This window comes from Lygodium microphyllum, chromosome 1 (genome assembly GCF_053477565.2).
Source record: "Lygodium microphyllum isolate KBCC chromosome 1, Lygodium_microphyllum_v1.1.10, whole genome shotgun sequence".
Lineage (NCBI taxonomy): Eukaryota > Viridiplantae > Streptophyta > Polypodiopsida > Schizaeales > Lygodiaceae > Lygodium > Lygodium microphyllum.
Genome location: NC_141135.1, coordinates 14,591,893 through 14,618,696, shown reverse-complemented (window position 1 = coordinate 14,618,696; position 26,804 = coordinate 14,591,893). Strand labels below are relative to the sequence as shown.

General features: G+C 45.9%; 1 protein-coding gene across 1 annotated transcript in view; it reads right to left on the bottom strand.

Moving 5' to 3' along the window:
- The window catches only part of LOC148040860 (uncharacterized), a 216,828-nt gene that overhangs the window by 92,860 nt on the left and 97,164 nt on the right, over positions 1-26,804 (bottom strand). The window contains exons 7-10 of the mRNA XM_087671097.1: positions 26,400-26,556; positions 26,187-26,275; positions 15,633-15,813; positions 15,145-15,543 (exon numbers count right to left, since the gene is read on the bottom strand). Coding sequence (XP_087527223.1) covers positions 15,145-15,543; positions 15,633-15,813; positions 26,187-26,275; positions 26,400-26,556 — 826 coding nt within the window. The remainder of the gene's footprint in view (positions 1-15,144; positions 15,544-15,632; positions 15,814-26,186; positions 26,276-26,399; positions 26,557-26,804) is intronic.

Genomic DNA, 26,804 nt, shown 5'->3' with positions numbered 1-26,804 from the left:
TGCAGGTAGCACAGCCGGAAAGTACAGGAGTGCATTGTCTCAGGTTGAGACGCCCTTCGCGGTGGCGCAAGAGGGCAGTATATGCTGCGGGAGAGGGCTTCAGCCCTTGGCGACCTTGTTTTTTTTATTTGAGGCCATTTCGGGGCCTGTTTTGGAGGCGGAAGTTTTCTGCACGCACTCAGGAAAAGGCCCAGTTTTATGCTGTGCGACCACTGTTCTACAGGTCGATGAAAAGTTACTGTAGAAATTGCATTGTATGCCTGTGCACAGAGACATTGGGAGTTACAGAATCATCCTTGTTGCCTGTTGATGCAAAATCGTCACTAGAAAGTGACTGTGTGGTCAAATACCACTTTCGTCAGTTTTGCAGATTTGCCGCTACAGCTTTGAACCATTGCTTCAAGAATCTCATTCTCAGCATGGTCCCCTCCAAGAACTCCCAATAGTTGTCTTGATATCTAGCTGTCATCCACAAACTTAATATCCCTAAGATCATACCATCAAGCATCATGGCCAGTCAAATCCCTCCAATGCTTGTGTGTTGTTGGTGAAATAGAAACTCATAGCCCTTGCCACAAAAATGAAGACAAAAGGGGCTAGTGAACAACCTTACCTAACTCCCCTTTGTATAGTAAATTTGTCTCCTCTAATGCCACAAACAAGAAGTTGGTTGTATTAAAGAAGAAACAGTTAAACACTGTGACACACTACTTTGGACAGCCCATCGACAACATTGTCCCCTACAAGAACTCCCAATCAACTCCAATATCTATCCTTTTCAAAATCCAGAAGCAACGTAATAAAATACTATCTCTTGAATCTAGCCAAGGCTTTAGTCCCCCCTATACTCCAATACAACACTTGTTTGAGTCGGAAGCACAATGTTCAGCATCAATAAATAACATTTCTGTTGCTAGGACTTGGTAAGAAATTCCTACTATTAGTCTCTAAAAAGCGATCTTCAACCTATCCTCGATTATCTTGAGAGTGAGGTTAATAAATCCCTCAGTTCAGGAAGGACGATCTTGAGAGTTCTCAACATAGAGTCGCAACTACGTGCCCTATTGTCGCGTCGAATGCTACCCCCCACCCCGACTGTCTCGCCATGCCAACCTCGCCCAATCACTGCCCCTTGCCCCTGTTGAGATATCGAGCTCCACTCGTGATACGCCAGGGTGACCGTTGTGTATTTATGTCACCGACTTGTCAGTTGCAGACGCGCTTGGTACACCGCCCATGAATAATAGCTACATGATAGCTATCCTTATCTACTCTAGTTCGTGGCTCAGTTAGTATGCCACCTTAGTTAGTTGAGTTTGGTTTGAGACCCATATATAGGGTTCTTCTATTTCTTTGTACTAGAGTTCTTTTGGCTTACACAACTAAGAAGAGGAAAACTGTTTTCAGCCTCCAGCCTTGTGTATATTCCCCCATTGTGCAAGCAAGAAAGCTACAAGTGAGACTCCTTCCTTCTCTCCCACAATCTTGACATGGTATCAGAGCCTTGTTCGTGGTAAGGAGCTCAAGAAAGCAAGCCAAGCTCACGGTGTTCTGGTAAGAGGAGCAGTGTTGCTTTCATTTTCTGTTTTGGGAGCAGATCTCTGCAGGTAGCACAGCCGGAAAGTACAGGAGTGCATTGTCTCAGGTTGAGACGCCCTTCGCGGTGGCGCAAGAGGGCAGTATATGCTGCGGGAGAGGGCTTCAGCCCTTGGCGACCTTGTTTTTTTTATTTGAGGCCATTTCGGGGCCTGTTTTGGAGGCGGAAGTTTTCTGCACGCACTCAGGAAAAGGCCCAGTTTTATGCTGTGCGACCACTGTTCTACAGGTCGATGAAAAGTTACTGTAGAAATTGCATTGTATGCCTGTGCACAGAGACATTGGGAGTTACAGAATCATCCTTGTTGCCTGTTGATGCAAAATCGTCACTAGAAAGTGACTGTGTGGTCAAATACCACTTTCGTCAGTTTTGCAGATTTGCCCTTGTGAGGCTGAAGCTGTGTTCTTTGCAGTGACTGAATTTTTTGCAGTGTTCTGTAATGGCGTCTGATTCTCTTTCACAGATTGTCACTGAAAAGCTTGACAAGAACAACTTCCAAGCATGGAAGTTTAGAATGACAAATTTCCTTATGGGAAAAGGATATTGGGAATTTGTTGCAGGAAATGAAGAAGAACCAGTTCTTCCTGATGTTCCCAATCAATAGCAAATGCAGGCATTCAAAACATGGCATGAGAGAGCCAGGAAAGTTATGTATTGGCTGTCTATCAGTATTTCAGACTCTATGATTGTGCATATTCAGGATGCAAGTACGCCAAAGGAGGCATGGGATACTTTGTCAAAAATGTATAGCACAAATACACAAGCCAGGAAAATGCAGCTCAAGCAAGAGTTGCATAATGTGAAAAGAGAAAGTATGAGCATCAACAACTACCACATGAAGGTGAAGAAGATTGTAGATGCACTTGCTTCCATTGGGTCGCCAGTGGAAGATGATGATTTAGTTTCCGTGACCTTGAATGGTCTAGGAAAGGATTATGCACAGTTCCGAACATCCATTTCCGTCCGTGAAAGATTTCCTGATTTTGAGGAGTTGATTGCTCTTCTAATTTCTAAGGAGCAGAGAAATGGTGGTGCATCTTCTTCAGGAGGAACTTCAAAAGAAGCTGTCTTCTACTCAAATGCTGGAAGAGGTAGAGGCAGAGGTAAAGGAGGCCGATTTGGAGGCCGTGGCAGAAATCAGAATATGCAGTAAACTCAAGAGAACCAGTCCTATGGAGGAGGACGTGGTAACTCTAGAGGCAGGGGGAGCCAAAGAGGTCGTGGTGGATGGCAAAGAGGCCAAAATGCAAACAGTAATGTTGAATGCTACTACTGTGGTAAAATGGGTCATATGGCTAAAGACTGCTATAAAAAGCAGAATGACATCATGAATGGAAAACTGCAACAAGGGAATTATGCATCTTCTAGTAGACAGGGTGATGACAGAAATGAGCACTTGTTTATGGTGCAGCACATGAACAATTCTGTGCCAAGTGCAAAAGAAAGCAATGATGTATGGTATGTTGACTCAGATGCATCAAACCACATGACAGGTCATGCAGAATGGATGGAGGATGCAAGAAAAATGGAAAAACCAGGATTTGTGGAGACTGGTAATGATACTGCACATCCTATTGTGCAGATTGGAAAAATTCCCTTGTCTATGCAGGATGGGAAAAAGAAATACCTGTCCGATGTATTTCATGTCCCGAATATCACCAAGAATCTGGTTTCTGTTGGTCAAATGGTTGAGCAGGGCTTGCAGGTCAGATTTAATCCTCATGGATGCTTTGTTGAGGATATGAAAAATAAAGGTCGCTTGATAGCAAAAGGAAAGAAGAATAGCAGAATGTTTACATTGGATGCAGACATGCCTGAATTGAGTGCAGCAATGTTTGCACATGGGACCGGTGTAGTTGCAGATATTGATATCTGGCATAAACGCATTGGTCATGTTACTGTATAGCGACTTAAATCAATGCAGGCCCAAAATATTGTTGCAGGTTTGCCAAAATTCAAGGTTACAGAAATGCATAAGGTATGTGAAGCCTGTCAGTTTGGAAAACAGGCAAGGAAACCATTTCCTAGACATGTTCAAGAGAGTAAGAAGCCATTGGAATTAATCCACTCTGATGTGTGGACAACTAAAGCTGCATCTCTTGGAGGCTGTCATTATTTTGCCAGTTTTATTGATGACTATAGCAGAAAAGTTTGGGTGTATTTTATGAAAAAGAAAAGTGAAGTTTTTGGGCATTTCAAAACTCTTAAAGCGATGGTTGAAAAAGAAACAGACCTGCAGATAAAATGCCTAAGGTCAGATGAAGGGGGAGAGTACCTCTCAAATGAGTTTGCAAGGTTCCTGCAGGAGCATGGCATAAAGCAGCAATATTCATGCAGTCATACCCCACAACAAAATGGAATTGCAGAAAGGAAAAACGGGCATATTGGAGAGGTATCTCGTGCCATGCTCAATGAAAAAGACTTGCCAGATTTTTATTGGACTGAAGCAGTTGCTACAGCAATCTACATAATGAACAGGACTCCCACTGCAGCAATACATGGAATGACTCCAGAGGAGAGGTATACTGGTAGGAAACCAGATATTTCTCATTTGAAAATTTTTGGTTGCATTGCCTATGTACATGTGCCAGATGAGTTGAGATCCAAGTTGGATCCAAAAGCTGAGAAGTCCATCTTTATTGGTTACTCTCTGCAGCAGAAAGGGTATAGATGCTATAACCCTTCTACTCGTAAGTTTACAATGAGCAGAGAAGTTGTTTTTGATAAGATGAGTAGCTGGTATAAACCAGTAAATGTGATTGATGATGTAGATGCACAAAATGGTAATGCTGCACAAAATTCACAGCAGCAGTCACAAAATATTAGTGGACCTGGAGCGTCCTCTAGTAGTGGTTCACATTCTTCGCCATGGACAAGCAGATTGAGATCAGGAGAATCTTCTCAAAGTAATGCAGATAGTGGTATGCAGGTATCACGAAAAGAAAAAGAGAAGGTTGATCAGCCCATGTTTGATGTGCATGCAGGTCACTCTTATGTGGATGGTGAATCCAATGGCTCAGAACAGAGCATTGATGATGAGTTGGGTATTGCTTCTATTGTTACACTTGGAGTAAGGAAGACCAGGGATGTTTTAAGAGCACCTGGGAGTGAACCTACTTTGTGCAGGTCTACGAGAGCTAGGTATCCTGTGGATAGGCTGAAATATGATGGATTTACAGCCATTCACTATGCATATATGGTTAAAGTGATACAGGAACCAGAACCCACTTCTTTTGAGGAAGCCATGGGAAAAGAAAAATGGGAGAAAGCCATGGATAAAGAAATGGATGCCTTGGAAGCAAATGCTACATGGGAATTGGTACCTTTGCCTAAAGGTAAAAATGCAATTGGCTGTAAGTGGGTTTATAAGGTGAAGCACAATGCAGATGGTTCTGTGAATAGATACAAGGCAAGATTAGTAGTCAAGGGGTATGCACAAACATATGGCATTGACTATGAAGAAACATTCAGTCTGGTTGCAAGGATGGCAACCGTAAGAGCAGTCATTGCTATGGCTGCATCAAAGGGATGGTCTTTACATCAGATGGATGTAAAGAATACCTTCTTGCATGGTGATTTGCAAGAAGAGGTCTATATGGAGCAGCCACCAGGTTATGTGCATGCTGTTCATCCTGAGTTTGTTTGCAAGTTGAAGAAAGCCTTGTATGGCTTGAAGCAAGCACCTAGAGCATGGTCTGACAAGATAGGACAGTATCTTGTCACTATTGGCTTTCAGATTTCCAAGGCAGATTTCTCACTTTATGTGAGAAAAACAGAGAAAGGTATTATGCTACTTGTCATTTATGTTGATGATTTGATTATGACAGGTGACAGTGATGAAGATATCCTTCATGTGAAAATGCTATTGAAGCAGAAGTTTGAGATGAAGGATTTGGGAGAGCTGCGTTATTTCTTGGGCATTGAGGTGATTAGATCACCAAGTGGGATACAGCTCTTGCAGAGGCAATATGGATTGGACATGTTGTCCAAATATGGGATGACAGGCTGTAAGCCTATTTCAGTTCCTTTGGAGCAGAATGTGAAGCTGAGCGCAGATGCAGGTGAGCTTCTGGAAGACCCTACTATGTACAAACGCATAGTAGGAAGCTTGATTTATATGACTATTACCAGGCCAGATTTAAGCTATGCTGTTGGATTGGTAAGTCAGTTTATGCAGGCTCCAAGGAAACCGCATTTGGATGCGGCTAGACGCATACTCAGGTATGTGAAGTCCGCATTGCAGTATGGACTATTTTATGAGACTGGGGTTCAGATACAGCTGCATGGATACACTGATGCTGATTGGGCTGGTAGTATTTCTGATAGACGATCTACCAGTGGATATGTGTTCTCTTTTGGGAGTGCTGCAGTCACTTGGAGCAGTAAGAAACAGCCTACAGTTGCCTTGTCGAGCACAGAGGCTGAGTACAGGGGTGCAGCAATGGCTGCATGTGAGGTAGCTTGGTTGCATAAGCTACTTTATGATATGCATCAGTCTACAGATGGGCCAGTTGTCATTTATTGTGACAACATGAGTAGTATACACTTGGCAAATAACCCAGTCTATCATGCTAGAACAAAGCACATTGAGGTGTATTATCACTATGTGCGAGAGAGGGTTTTACTAGGTCTTATTGATCTAGTTTATGTCAGCACAGAGGATCAGGTAGCTGACATATTCACGAAGGCATTGGGCGCAGAGAAGCTGCGCAAGTTCAGAGACCTGCTTGGTGTGCAGGAATTGGGATTGAGCTCGAGGGGGAGTGTTGAGATATCGAGCTCCACTCGTGATACGCCAAGGTGACCGTTGTGTATTTATGTCACCAACTTGTCAGTTGCAGACGCGGTTGGTACACCGCCCATGAATAATAGCTACATGATAGCTATTATTATCTACTCTAGTTCGTGGCTCAGTTAGTATGCCACCTTAGTTAGTTGAGTTTGGTTTGAGACGCATATATAGGGTTCTTCTATTTCTTTGTACTAGAGTTCTTTTGGCTTACACAACTAAGAAGAGGAAAACTGTTTTCAGCCTCCACCCTTGTGTGTATTCCCCCATTGTATAAGCAAGAAAGCTACAAGTGAGACTCCTTCCTTCTCTCCCACAATCTTGACAACCCCGTCACGTCACTACGTGCCGCCATCACACCTCCCCCATCTCTCTTGCGGCCATAGCAGCTCCCCCCTTCTTTGACCATCATCGCGTCCCCCTCCCTTGCTGCCATTGTGCCACCCTCCTACCGCTTGGCTACCTCTACACCTCCCCCCCCCTTCCGTCCGTCCGTCACTGGGCCCCTACCGACGTACTGTCCTTCCACCGCCTGGCAGCCTATTCACCACTGGACCCCCTACTCCCCTCCCCTCGCCTTCTAATCCCCCCCCCCCCCCGCGCCGCCACCCGCCTACTTCCCCTGCGATAGCCCTCCCGCCTGCCCCATGCGATAGCCCCCCACCCTCCTCCGCAAGACTCACGCCTATCCCGCACCCTTGGCCCCAGCCCTGCGCAGAGTCCCCCCCTCCCCCCAAAACGCCTAACCGCCCTGGAAAGGACTATCCCCCCCGCCCTGATAGGCTGCTGCCCCCCCCCTCGGCGCGCTGCCTCCGTCCGCAACCCCGAATCCGTTCGCGGTGTGTCAAAACAGAAGCGGTCTCCCCCCTCGCCATTGATCCCCCACCCTCCAAGTTGCTCCCTCGATCTGCAACAACTTCCACCCCCTCAGGTAGCACTGCAACGTGATTGGTAGTCCTCGCAAAAGGTACACGCAATGGAAACCTCTGGTCAGACGCCGGCACACTCAGCGAGTGCCCCCTAATCAAACACCTTGCGCGTCGTCCTCTCTCAGGAGCAACTCTTAGCCGTCCGAGCTAAGGAGCTAGAGCTAAAGGAAACAACATTTTACGTTCAGGTAGTAGGAGATTCCCCAGCCAGGGCCCAACTTTGGGACTGTCTTCACTCCACGCTGTTCATCGGCACAGTGTAGATCATGGAGGCGGTCCTAATGGGCCAAGGGATCTTCATGGTCCGGCTCAGTTCGGCGGATGCAGCTCGCGAGTTACTCGCCAGTTCACCATATGCGTCCAGGAAGGGGGTCATATACATGGTCCCTTGGTACAGTGGCTTTACTGTGGAGGCGTTTGCACTCCACAACAGGTTTCTCCGGCACCCAATCATCCTTCTTTTCCCCGGCCTGGCGATAGAGTATCGCCAGTTGGCGGAAGACTTTGGTCAACTCTTCGGCACTATCCTCCTCGCGTCCTTCGCGGATGTAGTGACAGCGGTAGGAGTCCCAAAGGTACGGGTGGCAGTGAAAGAGGTCAAGAATATCCCACAGTTCCTAGAGATTGAGGCGGGCAGGCACTCCTTTAGGCAGCAGGTCATTGTGACGGGGCAGCCAGGGCAGTGCCTACGCTGCCACGACTTTGGGCATCAGGCAGCAGGTTGCACACGTTTCGGAGCCAAGGTGGCTCCGCCGGCAGGCCCACAAGTGGACATTGATGGCTTTACACAGGTCCAGAGACGACAGAGAGGGAGACGGAAAGGGGGGCGCAGCCAGCGTCTCAAACCTAGCCTCGGCAAGAAGTAGGAGGGCGTGTGACGCCCCCTCAGCAGAGCACTCCACAGACCCGCCCCACCCGGCAGGACCACAGCCCTCCAGATACATCCACCCGCGCACACACTACCTCTCCTGAGTCCCCACATGCCCCACACCCACTGCCCTCCACATCCCATGCCCCCCCCCCCACTGACCCTGGCCCATAGCCCCCCACTTCCAGGACCACCAGCCCCCCCAACACCCGCCATGTACTTCCGTCCATTCCACCATCCCTCGATCATCCCCCCCCCCCACAACCTCCCGTACCGAGCAACCCCCCTAATCCGCACCTGGTTCAAGAGATCCCCCCCAGACCCACCCCCCCTCCGCCCACAGGAGGTGATGAGCGACACACGCCTACATCCTCTTCGCACCAACAGTCCTCCCCTTCCCATACAACCACTAGCTCATCCACTCCTGCCGCCCGTCACATGTTCCCGAGATAGGCACACATGTTGCCATAGGAGTTCTTCCGGAGTGGCCCATGGTCTTACTTGAGAGTTGCGGAGCGCAGAGAGTTCCGACTACCTCTAGAGGTGGGGATCTTCGTCGTTCGTAAGTCAAGGAGGGGCAAGGTCCATCTTCTAGCACCACCGGATGGACCAAACTACGCTTTTTTTCTTCAGTCCTCTCACTCAGGGGAGTAGACAACGACACAGATAGAGGAAGAATTGAAGAGTCAGGTGGCAAACCACACCTCCCAGTGGATGGGAGAAGAAGGACTAGCATTGTTTGCACAGCAGTGGCCTAGCTGCATGATGGACATTAACTGGTGGGTTGGTGCCGAGGTTCCTCACCTGAGCATTATCTTTCGAGCCCCTCCATAGTGGAGGGCTCCGAGGGATGTGATCAAGTGGCACCTGGCATAGATGATCCGTTTCTACCAGTGCACAGAGTCTCAACTCTCCGCATGGCTGATAGATGCATTGATAGTACCACCTGGAACTTCTATCACCCCTAAGGTCCGACCGAGGGCCACCATGGGGGAATGAAGCTCGCCGTCTAGACCAGCGGCAAAGCACACCTGCATGCCTCATAGCTCTTCCTCATCATCAGTAGCCTCCACACCGAACACATGCCTGTTCGGGCAGTCACAGGTTTCCCTATGAGCTTACACCTTGCATCCTAGAATGTGAATAGCTTCCAATACAATGGGGCACGTGGTTCCAAGAAATTGATTGTTCAACAAGAGCTGCAGTCTGCCCTGGCCGGACGGATCGACATCTTACTTCTACAGGAGCACAAGCTCACCCTCGCCCAGGCCCAGCGGGTAGGGAAGGTACTCCCAGGCAGCTCGCACACTTACTGGGAGCACGCCATAGGTGCCCACGGTAGGAATGGAGGCGTGTGCACCTCTATTGGTCCGAGTCTTACCGCTTGTGTTCAAGACCACACGACGATAGTGGCAGGGAGAGTACTATAGATCAGATTGGATATTGGGGACTCGTGCCTTGGAGTCCTTAATATCTATGCCCCTACGGAGGTTAGGGCACGCAGCAGGTTCTAGGCAGAGATCGCAGAAGGACTCCCAGAGGTGGACTCCTGGATTGTTGGAGGAGACTTCAACAACCTGGAGGCTTTGGAGGACCAGTAAGGCAGAGGGAGAAACTACCAGGGCATGGCCAGGGAGGAGCAAGAGGCATGGGAGGTGTTTCTCCTAGCAGCAGGAGCACGCGATGCCTGGAGAGACCCTGCCTTCCACAGGACGGAGAGGTCGCTGGACTTCTCTTGGGGATATAGACGGCTAGGTGGAGCCCTGCTGGAGCGATTGGACAGGTTTTATGTGGGAAAGTGGGGAGGCTCTCGAGGAGCCAGATTGGGCAGTTGGCGAGCACCACGTGGCCGGGTTCTCCTGACACTAGATCCCCCAGCATGTGCCCTAGATTCACATTCTTGTCGGATCCCTGACTCGATCTACAGGAGAGAGGAGGTAACGAGACAGATAGAGCAGATTTGGAACAGAGAGTGGGGTAGGAGGGGCCAGATCGCAGAGAAGGTTGCAAAGGCCCTAGCTAGGTCGAGCAAGATTTGCCAAGAGGCAGCCATACAGGCCAGGCAGCAAAGCTGGGAAGAGGAGAGAGCACTCCGGCGGGACCTTGCACCCACGCAGAGATTATTACAGGTGGCACCAAGGGATCCCACTCTCCACGCACAGGAGGTGCATATGCGAGCAGCCCTTGCTGGCCTAGAGGACAGGCGCTCTAAGTTCTCTTTCCACACCTCAGCAACTTTCTGGGTGCAAAAGGGGGACACGATGTGCACGGAGTTTTCTCAGGTGAACCAACCTCACACCTCAGGAGAGCAAATACGCAGCCTCCGAGATCAGTATGGGAGGATCCGTTCTAGCCCAGACGAGGTGATGGAGATTGCCACCGACTACTATCGTCGCCTCTTCCAGCAAGTGGTAGTCTCAGCTAGAGGACAGCAATGTAGACAGCAAGTCTAGGATAATATCCCGTCCCTTGTCATAGAGGAGATGGGATGCTCCCTTCTAGCCCCCTTCGCAGAGAAGGAACTAGAGGAGGCTTTCCATACACACGACGGGCAAAAATGCCCGGGAGAGGATAGCCTCTCTAAGGCTTTCTTCACTACCTTCTGGGAAGTGATGAAGGACCCCCTACTGTTGGCAGGACAGATGCCAAGGAGTCTATTGGCAGGCCTTATCAGTCTTCTCCCCAAAGGGGGAGACCGGTTGGAGCTTTCCCAGTGGAGACCGATCACCTTACTGCCAATGGCCTATAAGGCACTAGCAAAGATGATTGGTAGGCGATTACGCCCCTTGCTTCGAGACATCATCCATGACACACAGAGAGGCTTTGTCCAGGACAGGAGCATCCTGGACAATGTATTCACCGTCTTTGAGGCGACAGAGTGGGCCCAGTACAATGGGCAAAGACTGGCCGTACTACTCTTGGATTTTGAGAAAGCCTATGACAGGGTGGACTGGGATTTCCTAGAGGGCAACATGGTGAGGTTGGGTTTCCCCCAGCCTTGGATTTCCGGGGTCTCCGCACTTTACAAATCGGCCACCACCAGGGTTCTCATAGGAGGGAGGCAATGGGAGGAGTTTCGACTGGAGAGATCAATCCGACAGGGTTGCCCCCTAGCCCCGTACCTGTTTCTTCTCTTTGTAGAGGCGATGTCTCACTTTCTCAGGTCACATGTGAGCAGTTTACGTGGCCTCCGACTTCCAATAAGAGAGGAGACTGAGTTGTTAGACTCAAAATATGCAGATGATATAGCGCTTTACATAGAGGATGACAAGTTGATGCTGGAAAGAGTGACGTTGGCTCTTGAGGTTTCTGTGTTGCACCGGGAGCAAAAATACCCAGGCGAAAGTCGGTTGGTTTCCTCACAGACCCGGACTCTAGCACGGAGTGGAGCGTCCACCTGGGATTTAGATGGGTGAGCAGAGGACAGACCATCTGGTACCTAGGGTTCCAGGTGGGACTCCACATCACTCCTGCCCAGCAGTTTCTTCCAGTCCTCAATTCTATTCGGAGGAAGCTGACCTACTGGAGCACGACTCGCCTCTCACTAGCTAGCCGAGCCCTAGTAGTTAGCCAAGTCCTCCTAGCAACGGCCTGGTACATCACCTCGTGTTGGTGCTTCTCCTCCTCCTGCGTAATGCAACTTCCCACCTAGTGCGGAATTTCCTTTGGTCCAGGTCAAACGGCTCCAAGGATTCCAGGGCCAAGGTGGCATGGGCGACCATTATACGACATCAGTCAGAGGGAGGGCTTGGAATCATAGACCCAAAGTATTAGACTATGACCCTCCTGTGCAAGCTAGTTGTCCGCGGCCTCACACAGGGAGGGAAGACCTGGAAGGTCCTATTGTAGGAGGGTCTTCAAGACTATAGACCGAGGCTTGGCGGTGAGTGGAGGCCGTCCCTAAGATGGATCTTCACGTCAACCCAGATCACCCCCCCAGATCACCCTTCCTACGCAGCTTGCTCCGTGTGTGGCAGGGCCTCCGTAAGGCCCTTATCCAGAGCCCCCTAGGCTGCTAAGAGGAGATAGACCATCAGCCGGTGATTTGGAATCCCCAAGTCAGGGATCGGGAAGGGGCACAGATTGGCGAGCGCCCCCACATCCAATGGGCTGGTTGGGAGGCTAGCCCGGCTCGTACCATCACGACATGGCGGGAGGTGTACAGGATGGCGGATGAGGAGGTGCTGAAGGAAGCATCTGGCTGCCAGCGAGGAGCGGAGCTAAGGAGAAGGGAGATAGACGCAGTGATACTTCAGGAGTGGCTTGCTCCCCCGATTCAAGAGCCGATAGAGCCCGAGGAGGTATGGGCCGCCTAGGTTTTCACGAGCAAGCATATCCCCCTACATGTGGCAGGAAGAGTGGGTAGCGCTCCACCTAGGACTTTTTTCACAGTGCAGGAAGGGGGGCGTCTGGCTCTTGACAGAGGGCAGCAGGATGAGGGGATAGCTGTCTTTTCATGGAAGAGGATCCGGGTGGTTGGCCTTCAAGGGAAGACATGGCAGTTGGACCCTTTGGTCTTTTGGCAGGAGCTCAAGGAGTGGCGTCTCTGGATCTGGGAAGGAAGGCCACTTGAGGAGCTGGAGTGGGATCCGAGAGAGTGGCTTTGGCCAGCCACTACGGTCGCCAAGAAGCCATCAAGGTTCTTGGAGTACACTACCAGGATGGGCAGACACGTACTAATGCAAGAGGACATGGATTGGGCGCCGTCACGTAGTAGGCACTAGGCGGAGCACAGCATCAGGGAGCCGTTCCGACGAACCTTCTAGCACCGCCCATGGGACAACTAGAGGCCGAGGAGGGTATCGTATTTTTTATGGCTGTTGGCACATGGAGGCTTGGCAGTGGGAAGCTAGCTTGCCCAGATGCAGGAGGGAGATAATAAGTGCTGCACGCAGCAGTCGATGGAAACCCCAAAGCACTGCCTTTGGTCGTGTGAGGCGGCACAGCTCGTGTGGAGAGGAGTATGCCGCATCTTGCACCACATAGCACCCAGCCTTGGATGTATCTCTTGGGGTGCTTTCTGTTGGCAAGCGGTGAGCCAGGGCCGTCACCTTCTGTATGAGGCCGGGATGCAGGACACGATATTCATGATCGAGGCAGGGTCGTGCGCAGTGGTGGGTTTAGAGGCTCTATCCATCTGCCAGGTATTGGAGCCCACAGTAGACCGCTCTGAGGTATGGGAAATCATAGGGAGTCTTATTGGGTGGCATATCTAGAAGGCGCGGTGTTAGGTGGCTTTTGGCAGAGAGAGACTTTCAGTACAGGCGACCCTAGTGGAGCTCTGGACCCCCATCATCCACTCCCTTCGAGGCCGATGGGATCAGGTGCAGGGTGAGTCCAGGGCTTGTCAGGAGCTCCGAGGTCATTTCATGCGCACTTGGGGCGGCCAGGACCTGTTCTTCGTGATGCAGGCAGGCAGCCCCAAATGGCGATACACGCCCCCTCCATGGCTTCTTGCCCCTATCCCCCCCAGACTGCCTTGAGAGGCTTGTATATATGATGTATCTGTGACTTTCACCAGCTCCAGCTTGGTCTGTGGAGCATGAGCGCTTCTTTGTATTCCAGTTTTTTTCTAAAGTAATATAATTAGCCACACCTTATTTGCAAAAAAATAAATCCCTCAGTTTCTCTAGTGTAGTTTCAAGTATCATGCCCTCCTTCAAGGCCCTCAACACACCTCTACAAATGATCTCTTGACATGTGGGAAAGCTGATGTCTGATCCCATCCTCTCTAGGACACATTCCCTGGAAGGGCCACAAGTACTTCAAACAAAAGGTGTGAGTAATGCCACTCCCTTTTTATTTGTGACCATGCTCCTTGTACTTTGCCACTCTATATGCCTGCCCTCCCAAAATCTAGGAGACCTAGCAATTGAGTCCAACAGGGTAGTATACTAGTCTGTGGCCAACAGTCAACTATCCAACCTTATCAAGTGAGAAGTGTCCAAGACCATGCCCAGGACTTGTCATGCGAAAAGGTCCTTGGTAACTCTGTCTTCTAGCTAAGCCCAGAAGGAAGAGCTCATAGACATCTATTCTACGCTCTAGTTAGCATCTGTGTTACCCATTTATATCTTGGCTGTCTCTCCTCTCTATGGAGGGCTGCAATGGAGGTTTTACCAGTTCTCTCCCTCTTCAAGAGAGGGTCACCTCCCTCCAGAAGGAGATGATCTGCTGCACACATTTCAAATCTCTTGCACCATGACCCTCTACAAAGGATTTGGCCCCCTACATTTATCATAAGTGTGCTAGCCTCAAGAGACACTGGATAAACAAGATCAATGACAGCAAATATGGTGCACTCAATTATGATGAAGATGACACAATAGCTACTCCGAAGCGAGTCAGGAATAATGCTCAAAACAAGTTCGAGACAAGGGCAAGCACCAGTGAACAATGAGAGTAGCACACAATGCATAGGGTGCAAATAGGGTTTTCTTAATATAGGCTACAAGTGGGACAAGACTCCAGAATCACACGGACAAGAGTTGGGAGGAGTCACTGAAAGAGCCTCGAAGAGGAACCCCAATATACTTTATAGAGTAGCATACACATTTAAAACACCCTCAATTGTTGCATCCTTTAAAGCAAGCTGTGCCTCAACCTCTTTTTGCATTTCCACTTCCGTTTCAGAGCACTAAAGGCCTTGCACCGAAAGGAACTTTGCAGTAAGCATGATGAAAAAGTAACATATGCTATCAGTCTATTACTGAGAAACCTGTGTCTCTGGAGTAGGAGAAAGCTATTGGCATGGCATGTCCTGAAATGATGTGACTGAGTTCTAGCTGCAATTTCACCACCATGAAAAACAATTTAGAAAAGACTATTAAGGGAATGGAGAAGAAGCTTCCCAAATCAACCTTAATCTTTTGGAGCTCATTTTCTGAGAATTTTTAAAACAATCTTTTTTCAAATTCAAAGTAGCATTTTTCTAAAATTTATTGGACCGACGCATTTATACCTGTGATTGAAGAGTACAAGATGCTGGAGTAATGGTATATGTTGATAAGAAAATGGCTTCTTTGGAAATTCGGAAAGAAAATGTTAACGGTACGGGGCTCGTGTTTTTGACATGCAACTGTTTGGTGCATTCAATCCCATATGAAACATCACCAAAATCTACTTCTTGTGCATCCAAACTGAACTGTGGAGGTCCCACACATCCTCTCACATTTAATGATAAGTTATACAGGACCCCATCTATTTCCCATACAAACGTTTCATCAAATATGCCCATTCCAATGCATTGAACTTCCACCAAAACGGGTTGCACTCCCATTGGTGGCAGTGCTCCAGCATCTGGCTGAAAATCAACCCTTACTAATGCAGAGCATCTTGCGCTGATGAGTCTATAAACTGCCTGAAACATGAACAACAAGATAAAATTTTAACTCACTTAATGATGTTGAGAATCCGTTTCATAAGAGGTGCTAGTAAAACCGTATTTACCTCTAGCTCGCCTGTGTTGTGCAGCTCCACAATAAATCTGTAGGCAGAATACATATGTATCTGGCCAAAGTCATGCCTATCAGGAAACATTTGAACCTGTGGGCCAATGCCTGTACCCTGCAACTCCAGTTTTAGGGGATCCTCTCTTCCAGAGACAATGCAGTGAACTGTCTGAATGTACCTATTTCAATAAATAACATTCAACGTTTATGGTGAAGAACTTGGCAAGAAAATCTAAATCTCATATCCATGATGAAGAAAAGATTGTAAGCAGCAAACACAACTAAGGAGAACCAAAGAAGCAGCAGTATAATATCTGGATTCTGAAGTGTTCCTTGTAACAAGGCTCACCTACTTCAGCTCCTCACTGCAGCTCTGTGCAGCTTGATCAGCTTGTTTTAGTTTTTGAAATGGCTCCAAACAACCCACCAAAAACAAACAAACAAGGAAGATCAGGTCCAATCTAGAAACAACTCATCAAGGAATAGCATTTGCTTTGGGCCTTGGGCAAACCATAAGCTGAATCAGCTGAAGAGTAAGGTTTTTGTGCATATGTAACTTATGCTAATTGCAATGGATGGATAATTCAGATGATTCCGAGCAAGCTATGTAGGCCTTTTGCATAGTCTTTGGCAATCATCAATTGGCTCCTTCTTACATGTGTCATGACCCAAATTAGAACTCCTTGAGTAAACTCACCCAGTGAAATCAACATTTTCCTGGTGACTACGGCCTAAGACTACCCTTTTGCAGCCAAGCTACAATAGAATGCTCCTGCAGGATATCTTCTATGGAGATTTACTTGTTCCAGAAACCTCATGCTCCAGATACCAATGCTTTGGCTTCCATTTTGTAGCCCTTGGATCCTATTGCCAGCTTCACTTCCTGAAAGTTCTAAACGGCACTCTGCAGTCTGCCCATTTATCCTCAGCAGTGATCAGTACCTATCACACCTAACTGTTTACGTATTTTACTCACTGTTCGAAGTCAATACACTCTAATCTTCAACAGCACACTATCCCTAGTACTAGCTTGCATAGTCAGACAATCTAGAAGGATCATATCTAGTGTTGAGGAGAGATATTTCAGACCACATTGAGTGGTTCCGCGAACACAACACTGTGCCAGGTTTCAGTCAACTGCATCCATGCCCTTCAGGGACATTGGGAAAGTGTACAGGCTACTTTGTTTCATGCCATGAAGGACCCCTGTGGTTTTCCTGCCACACAAAGCCCTGGCTCGTTCCTTAGCCAGCATGGTTCTAACATTTTGCTGGGACTATCACATCTCCTTGAATATTTCCTTCACTCCCTTCTGTAGCTTTGCCTTGACCCACTGCTGTATAAAGCAGCCAGCCAAAGGTATATCTTCAGTTTTAAGTCTACACTGTACAGTGTTTTATCAGCATCACAATACATGTATCAGAAGCATCGTGAAAACACAACCAAGATGGAGTCATCTGAACATCCAAGACAAATGCATTCATGCAATGACTTTTGTGTAGTTCTAGAAAGGCAAGGCAAGGGAAGGATAGAAATTGTTATACAAAATGTGCGTGATCTCATGCTGTCCAAACAGTCCATAAAATTTATTCCAAGCAAAGAAGTGAGACCCACAGCTACCGATCAGTAAGTGTAGCTTTGCCCTGCCTGAAGCTTCCCACATCATCAGAATATCCTCTCTAGAGAAGTGGTGTTCTTGTAACATGAGAAAATCCACCAACCTTCCCGCTAATGCCCTATCAAAAATAAAAGTGCCAACTGTGATCTGTTTCTTGCTCACCCAAGAGGTACGAGAAGTATCTAAAATGGAAGTAGTTGCTACTATGAGAGAGACAAATGTCTAAGAGACTAGCCCAATCACCATCTGTAAATGCATGCATAGTAAGTGAAGAATCAACCTTATAGAAAAGGCCCAAATCCTATGTACCTTTGAGGTATCTAAAGACAAGTTTCAGTGTCTGCCAATGATGAATAGAAGTGATGTGCATAAACCTTCTGAACTAAGAGACTGCAAATGAAAGATTAGCTTATAGTCCTTGAACTGAAAGAGTTGTGGGAGTTGTCCAATATACTTGGATTTTTGTCATAATAATGTCCCCCTCCATGGTGGCAAGTTGAATGCCCAAATACTAATGAAGTAGACCCAAATCTGCAGTAGTAAATGCTTGCTGCACATCAAGCTTAAAGGCTACAATCTGATTAACATTGGTCCCAATAACAAGCACATCATGAACACAATGGATCAGCAGATCTAAATCCTTGTGTAAAATATATAAAGTAGCCTTTATAGAACTATTATGGAAACCCAAATGTGACAAACAAGAATGACATGGGCATATCAAGCCCGAGGAGTCTGCTTTAAGCAATAAGAGCTTTCTTGAAGAGACCTTTTGAGCCTTCGGCTCTACAGCCTAGTGGTTAGGAGACATAGTTCTTCAGTCAAATAGCCATTATAGGAAGACAATGTTAATATCAACCTGATGTGCCTGCCAATGAAGGGAGACAGCAAGTGCAACAACACTCATCATCGTAATGCTCGAGGTAGGGGCAAAGGTCTCCTTAAAATCAATTCCTTGTTGCTAGACATAGCCCTTACCAACTAGGTGGGCTTTGTACATGTCCATAGAGCCATCAACATCTCATTTAAATTGATAAACCCACTTCGTACCTATAATATGCTTTGCTTGGTCTAAGTGACATAACTTCCAAGTATCATTATCATGGATGGAATCCAATTCATCCTTCATAAAGTCCATATATACCAACAATCCAAGAAGCATACGAAAGGAAAGAGCATTTTCATGTCAACCTACACACGGTCCACAAACTTGGAATGTCCAAAGACGGAGTCCTTTGGAGACACCAATAGCCCAACCACTCAGAACCAAATGGCCTATAGTAGTGACCAAACCTTGCATGCAACCAGGCAAGCAAGGAACCAATGGCAAGGGGTTTCAACTAACATCTGACAAAAGAAGTAGCAACCATTGGAAATCCTTGGCTTGGAAAGCGTTCAGGCAAGAGGAAGCGCACCAATCAACATTCACCAAATGAAAACCTTGGATCAAAAAGGTTTTTTGTTAAGCTAGCCTATCATTACCACAAATTTCCACCACGCTTGGCTTTTCTGAAGACCCCAAGTGGTCATTGTCAGCACATAGGCCATTTGCTTGAGGCCAAGTTTCCTACGATTGTGTGGACTCCATGTGAGAGTCATTGTTTGGACTTGCTCATGGAGGACATTGGGGATGGTCTTCAGAGCTACGTCGATTGTCACCTTCTTCATAGTAAAGGTAAAGGTGCTTGTGATGTATTAGGAGCATAGCTATACTCCAGTTGAAATAGCCTTCTTAAACTTGGTTTGCTTACACATGGTCGTTGCTAGAGCCCCTTTATGAGGTGTAGTCAAAAAGTGGTGTCCACTCTATGGAATGAGTGAAATGAGCATGAGACACATGAGACCAATGCCATGCAGCATTTGCACCTCAATGAGCAATTTTGGTAGAAAGTTCGTGCCATCATTATTATCGTCAATCCCTTTTATAGGGTGTTGTGGATGATTGATTGCGAGGTATCCACCGTGGGCCATCCTGTTCACTTCTTTAAAGCAGCATTGATGGAGGCACGGGCTTACATAATCATCACAAAGAGACAGCATGCACATGTTTTACAAATAGCAAAGAGGAGATGGACATGGATGCATAAGCCCATCCATGGTTTTGCAGCATTGGTATATCTAGCCTACAAGTCGCCAACGGTCATGGACAATAAAGAGCTCCATTCAGACCAGCTTGTATATTTCACTAGTTTGACCACAATGCAGTGTTGGAGGAGCTAGGATGCTATGCAGGTTAGAGAGGGCATGTGGCATTTGCTTCTACCACTTATTGGAGAAGAGAGTCACTTGCAAAGCCTCTCTTTTGGTGGCAAATTTTTGGATACATGTGGGAAACTCTTCAGCCCTTGGCCATGAAAGTCCTTGCTTAGGATTGCCCTTCGAGTACATGTGAGAGAAACTAGAGTGCCTATTCTCTCATTCACACAAAGATTTTCAATTAGCTTAGCACATGACAATAAGAGGGGCTATGATAAGCATGGGTATTGCCGCACTAACTTATGCATGATGAGGGCTATGATGAGCATGGGTAGTACAAAGCAAGTAGACACTTCACCATAAAATTCAAAATGATAAGTCAAGTTTTAATTTGTTGTTTTGAATTTAATATTTACAATGTGCATTGTGTAGGTGAATGTTGATACATTCAAGCTGACGGGTAACACTCTTCTGAGTGTACATCATGAGGTGGATGTGGACGAGGAGATGATCTTTGCAAAGCTCTATAGAGAGCTTATAGCCACACATACTCATGGCACTCGTATAGTCAACGTACTCATAGGCAAGGAGTTTAAGCAAGTGGTAGCAAGGGCATAGTCATTTGGTACCCTCCAATATAGAGGAGGGTGGTTAAAGTGGCTTGCAGACATATGTGAGGTGGGGCTCTAGTAGCTCCTATCTTGTGCCTTATGGTGATATGCCCCCCTTCCTACACAGCCATTGCCTTATGGCGACATCCCAAGCCTTATGGCGACATTCCCCCCTTCCTACACAGACATTGCCTAGGGAGCCATCATTTGATGATAATGGTAACCTCATCAGTGAGAATGAGTATGAGAATGTCTCACTATCCGTTGTTAAGAAGTCATCTTCCACTATGTTCCATGTATGTACTAGTTGTATCCCATGTTGCAAATGCTATCACGAGGGTCTAGCAAATGTCAATTTGGGCTTTTATCCTCATATATTCATCTTATTTTGTAATTGCATTTCTTTTTTTAAAATCAAGTTTTTTTTTTGTACTAATATCGTACTATACCTTATAAAATCTTAAGAAACCATTTAGTGTCGTATTTTATCATACTATATCGTATCATACCTTTCGTACCTAATAACTATGCCACGAACTGAGCAAGAGTGGCATCCATTGCCAGCCCTGAGATTTCGACACCGTAAGAGATCCTTTGGACTTCCTTGGAGATCTCATCGATGAGGAGATACAACTAATCTTGGCTCATTAAGCCAAGATATCCAAAGAGTTACGTTGACAAGCCTTCAAACAAAAGTTACATGAAGAAGATATATTTGGTTCTTTCTCATCAAATGTAGTGCACAAGATTGTCGATATTGCAGGCTGTCCAAACCTTGATTGGGCCTCCCTTTTGGAGAGCAAGAGCTGAAGTATGTTCCCTATTTTCAGCCTATTTCTTCTACTTTGGTGCAAGGTACACAAGTCTCCACTTTTGTTCCTTCTTCTATTTCCCTTTCTCCACCATCTTTGCAACATATTGGTAAAGACCAAATTGAAGAAAGAATGCCATATGCGGAACATGGTAGATCCCCCATTGATGACCCACTCATGTATGTGAATACAAGATGGGGTGATTACAAAAATAAGTCAAGTATCTCTTCTTCTTTCTTTCCCTCTTTTCATTATGCTTCTAACAATCAGAATGAATTTGGTGCATTATCTTCTTTGCATTCAGCATATTCACCATCATTTGAATTTCCTTCACCTAATCAAAATCACTTTAATGTATCACAACAATTTTCAATATCTTTACCAACTCCCCTTCTCAAAACACAGTTGTACAGCGTAGGAATCGGATAGTCATGCACATGGCACACTCTATGTTGTTTGTAGCAGAGCTCCCTAAGCACCCTTGGGTCAAGGTTGTTAGCACTTTGATGTACATCCTCAACCAGTGCTCTATTGCAGCGGTCTCTCTCAGATGACCATATATCAAGCATTGTTTGGCTCTCAGCCTATAGTTTTCCACTTTAGAGTCTTCAAGTGCCGTGCTTACACGCACACTCCTAATGATAGGATAGAAAAGCTCACTATCTGAGCTAATCTCCTGATTTTTGTAGGATATTTCTCTCAAGCTAAAGCCTATCATTTGTTCAATCCTAAAACAAACAAGGTGATCATATAAAGAGATATAGTTTTTTATGAAAGGCACATTGTCCAATCTTCTATACTGGATCCGAGATGGTTCCTCACCATACCCATTAAAGATAGTGCCTTTTGAGCCGAGTCTACTACTTGCTCCTAACCTTCCCGCATATTCTTCAACCCTTAGGCCCCCTCCACAAGACCCGGTACCTTATTGGTATCAACAAACTATGAGGGATTCGGGGATCCTTTCGTAGGATTCCACTTCAGAGGACCTAGAACATTTGCCCACCTTGCCCCTCAAGCTTAATTTTGTGTTGTTGCTGACTATTTAGTGCATTTCGAGCCGGAAGGTTGGCTAGAGGCTCTTCTGCACCCCCAATGGTAAAAGTTCATGGAAAAGGAGCTAGGAGTATTGACCGAAATGAGACTTGGATCTTGGTGGATCATTCGAGTCACAAGAAAGTCACCAAGACCAAGGGGATTTTTAGAATCAAGCTAAAAGCTAATGGAAATTTAAATAAGTACAAGGCTTGCCTTGTAGTGCAAGGATTTCGACAGCATTGACTATGAAGAGACCTTGCCCCTACTGCATGGTTGACAACTTTCTGTCTATTAGTCATGCTAGCCACTCACCATGGTTAGCCGATCTATTAGATGGATGAGAAAAGTACCTTTCTAAATGGTTATCTAGAGGAGGAAGATTGTGGAGCAACCACCTAGATTTTCTTCTACTAACTGCAAAGATAACGTCTTTCACTTGCGGAAAGCTTTCTATGGGTTGAAACAAGCACCATGGACTTGGTTCCAAAGAATGGACGAGTTTCTTCAGACTCAAATATAACTCTACCCCTTCTCACCCAAACATATATGCCCATATCACGTCAAAGGAGGTCATCCATATCCTGCTATACGTTGATGACTTACAACTCTCACTAACTCAAATTCTACTACCATAGTGGAAATGAAGTCCCACCTTAGTTCTACATTTGAGATGACCGATCTCAGTCAATTGTCTTACTTTTTGGGGGTGGTGTTGCACATTCCGATGGTTGTATTTTTGTGTGACAGCAAAAGCATACTCTTCAATTGGGTGAAAAAGTATTGCACTGATTAGATAGGGCCCATGGCTATGCCTCTTGATCCTACTATCTACTTATCTAAGGATACCCTTGGTCAACCCTTTCATGAGCACACCTATAGGTCTGTTATAAGGAAGCTTCTTTGGTTGGTTCACACTAGAAAATATTTAGCATACTTGCTTAGTTTACTCTATCAATATCTCATTGCACCTAGGATGTCACATTGGACTGTATGTTTGCGTGTTTTGAGATATCTTTAGTGTACCAATTCTTATGGCTTGACTTTTGGTCATGGTCTATGCTCGCAAGGGTATACAAATTCTAACTGGGCTATAGAGACTTTGACTACGCAAGAGATATCCTCTATCATCTAGCGCCTATCTACCAACCCTCCTTTGCAGTTTGCTGCCCTAGCCCCTTACCAACAAGGTTGTCATGTACAAAAGGTACAATACCGTACGGTACCATAAAATACACTATTAATTGGTACCTTATGATTTTATAATGTACGGTACGATATTAGTACCCCAAAAAAAAAAAATCTTGGTTATTTTGGATTATAGACAATAGAACACATGTTTAAAGCTAAAATAGCAATGTCACTTGAGTTAATAGGATCAATACACGAGGGTAATAAGGCAAAACCTCATGCATAATATGCACAACGCGCTACTAGAAGACAGATGGAAGTGTATATGTAATACATCATACAACAAAGTAAAGTGTAGGGTGGATGGACAAAGAGGCTCTTCATTCTTTTGTGTGTGTGTGTGTGTGTGTGTGAGAGAGAGAGAGAGAGAGGCTTGGCAATTTGAAGGGGGCGAGGGAAGGAGGGATGCTCTTGGAATTGCATATTCATCTAGGAAGTTGGGGGAGAGAGATTGTGAGAGAAAAATAGCCTATTTTTTGGTACGATTTGGTACAGGTTCCTACCATACAATACGGTACGAACCGTATGAAACGAACTAGTCCGTATGTAGTACGAATGCAACTATGCTTAACAAGTGCCACTTGCTATAAACCACTCCCAAAACATTGTGTTTGCTGCTAGCAGCTAGTTTTGTGCATGTGGTTCGTGTCTTGGTGATGTCGCCTGCTGCTAGCGATGACTCAGTTGGCTGCATTTTGATCTCCACCGCTACTGCCTCATCCAGATCAGCTGTTCTCTGCTGCAAATCATCGAGGAATTTGCATTTTGCTGTCCCTACACTTTGCCAAGCTGCCATATCACCTTTTCCAGCTGTGTTTGTTGTTGTCGAGTACCTTTGGAGGCTGCCTTGCTATGTTTTAGGATCTGTCGCAGTACAGCACACTCCTGTCCTTGAAATACAAGAGTTAAGGATTAGTATTCCTCCACTACACAGTGTGTTTGCTGCATGAGCATTGTATTCTATTCAAATTCATTCAATTTCTTATTCACAGTGTTCATTGTCTCTAAGTTACCATAACCCTAACTATGTTCTTTTATCAATTTATGTTATTGTTGTACAATTGTGTTTGAGTTTTTGTGTTAGGGCATTTGTCCACAACTAGATGCAATAAAAGGTGTTGTATGTTGGTTTAGCCTACAAGTTAAATAAAGCAATTAAGTTGGTAGCAACTTGAGAACATTGAAGTGTAGGGTGTATGAGTTATCAAGTAAAGCCAACTAGCGAAGGTTAATAATGTGATGTGTCCAGCATGCCAACTAGCCACCTTCATTGTGCTATAAAAAGGAGACCCTTTCAGAACCATGAGCATCCATTCACCCAGTCAAAGTTCATCCAGCAAACCTTAAGCTCTTCATCTAGGATCTGTCTAGATCACTATCTAAACTTCACTATAGAAGCATATGTGCGAACGTCTTTTGTCCTTTGCTCAAATCATAGTTACCAGGAACGGGGAACGGGAACAGGAGCGGGACCCCCTGGAACGGGGGGAACGTCCAAGGTGGGGGAACGGGAACGGGGGGGAACGGCACATATCTTAAGTGCCCCATATATGCCCTACATGATCAAGTTGCCCCAAAGAATGTCCCTCTAATTGCCCCAATACCCCTCAATGCTCCAAATTGACCCAAATGTCCCAAAATTGACTCGATTACCCCCACAGCTCCAAATTGCTCATGAATTGCCCCAATTATTCTAGTTTCCCTTGAAATTAGACAATATAAATGGATAATTACCTTGGAATTGAGAATAGGCTGAAATTTGATTGTGATTTGCAAGAGTTCATAATGCATCGAATTTGAGCTTTGCATGGACTCCCAATTGGCTTGTGGGTTGTCTTGACACTTTGAATATTCAAGAGAGAGAGAGAGTGCACATTAGGCAATGGAGATAGGTGAACATATAGTAGAAGGAGTGTGATATAAGCAAAAAGAAAAAACGTGGAAAAATGTAAATTTTTGGTCAACAAGCCTGGAATGGCCGTTCCAAACAGGGAACGGCAGGGAACGGCCCAGGGAACGGCACGGAACGGTAGGGAACGGCACGGAACTGTAGGGAACGGCCCAGGGAACGGCAGGGAACGTTCCCTGGCCGTTTCACCTCCTCCAAGGATCTGGAACACGTTAAACCGTTCCTATAGGCTGGAACGGCCGTTCCCTGTTTCTATGGCTCAAATTCTATTTGTTGCACCATGTAATTTTACATAACTTCATTGGTGGTGGCATCCTATAACATGAAACTAACTATGTTATTCCTAAGTGCGAAGAGTTGACTGGGCTATTGCCAATGCCATGTGTTTCTTGAAGTTCATCTAGGATCTGTCTACATCACTATCTAAGCTTCACTATGGAAACATATGTGTGAACAAAGTCTTTTGTCCTTTGCTCAAATTCTGTTTTTTAAGCCATGTAATTTTACATAACTGCATTGGTGGTGGCATCCTATAACATGAAACTGACTATGTTATTCCTAGGTGTGAAGAGTTGACTGGCCTATTGCCAATGTCATATGTTTCTTGAAGCTGCCCCGAACATGCTCAAAGTGAATGAAATATAGAACACTGAATCTCGGCCAGCGTCTCATACTCAAACGGGACCGTCCCTGAAAGATCACTTGGCAGTGGGCCTTCCAGTTTGGGTCTTCCGATTCTCATGTAATCAAGGTAGATTGGAGCTACAAGGAGATTCAAAAGGGATGAGGGAATGCCAAAGGCTTTCCTTTTTCTTTCGTGAAGAATTTTAAATTAATGTATGAAATATTTACATCAGGCCTTCAGGCCAACCAAGCCAGATGGCAACAACACACATGAAACCAAAAGGCTTTCTGTTTCACTTCTGAGCCCATAACCTTTTTTTCTCCTACGAGGGGAGATACATCAGTATCACAGATGACCAATAGGCCCCCTCCTGTTATTAGGTAGCTACAACCTGGTGCAAGGAAACAGAACCGGATACAATGGCTTAGAGCTGTCTCAAGAAGCACGTGTAAGTAATCTTGGCACCAGGCATAATGAATATTTAGCTGCCAAGTTCTTTGTTCCCTTCACAGAAGATAAAGCATATAAGTTAGCTATTCAAAAGAAAGAACATACCTCAAAGCTTTAGTTGGAGAGAAAGTGATCGAAATATCCATTATTGTGCCAGGCCACAGTTCCCCTTTAGCTGGTGCAAGAGAAAACCCCTGCTCGAATATGCACAAATATTCATCAAAAGCAACACAACATCCATTCCACACAACAATCTAGGACAGTCAGACGACAGTTTCATATCTAGAAAAATATTGATGATAAAGATAAGTTAAACACCTCTAGTGTGTCCTTCCAGGTCTCCTCTGATTCCAGTGAAGGATGTTTGGGTGAATATTGAAATATGTCACTTTCATCACCTCTAAATATGTCTGTAGTAGCTTTTGGCTGTTTGAATTCTTCATTGGTGTCCATCCTCTCATTGATGGAAGCAAACCTGAATGCAAATTTTTGATGGGAAGATAAAGATCATCAGGGCATGCAGTATGTTGCTATCATAATGAATGCGATCTTACTCAAATTTAGATAAGCAGTCATTGTCTGTTCTTAGAACTTCAGATTGAGTGCTGAATTTCCTACTAAAATCTTGAGTTTTATTTTTGGTTCCTTCTTTCTACTTATTGATTCTTCTAACAGTCAATAGGCATTTTCTTCTTACTCTGGCCATAAAAACTGTACCACAGA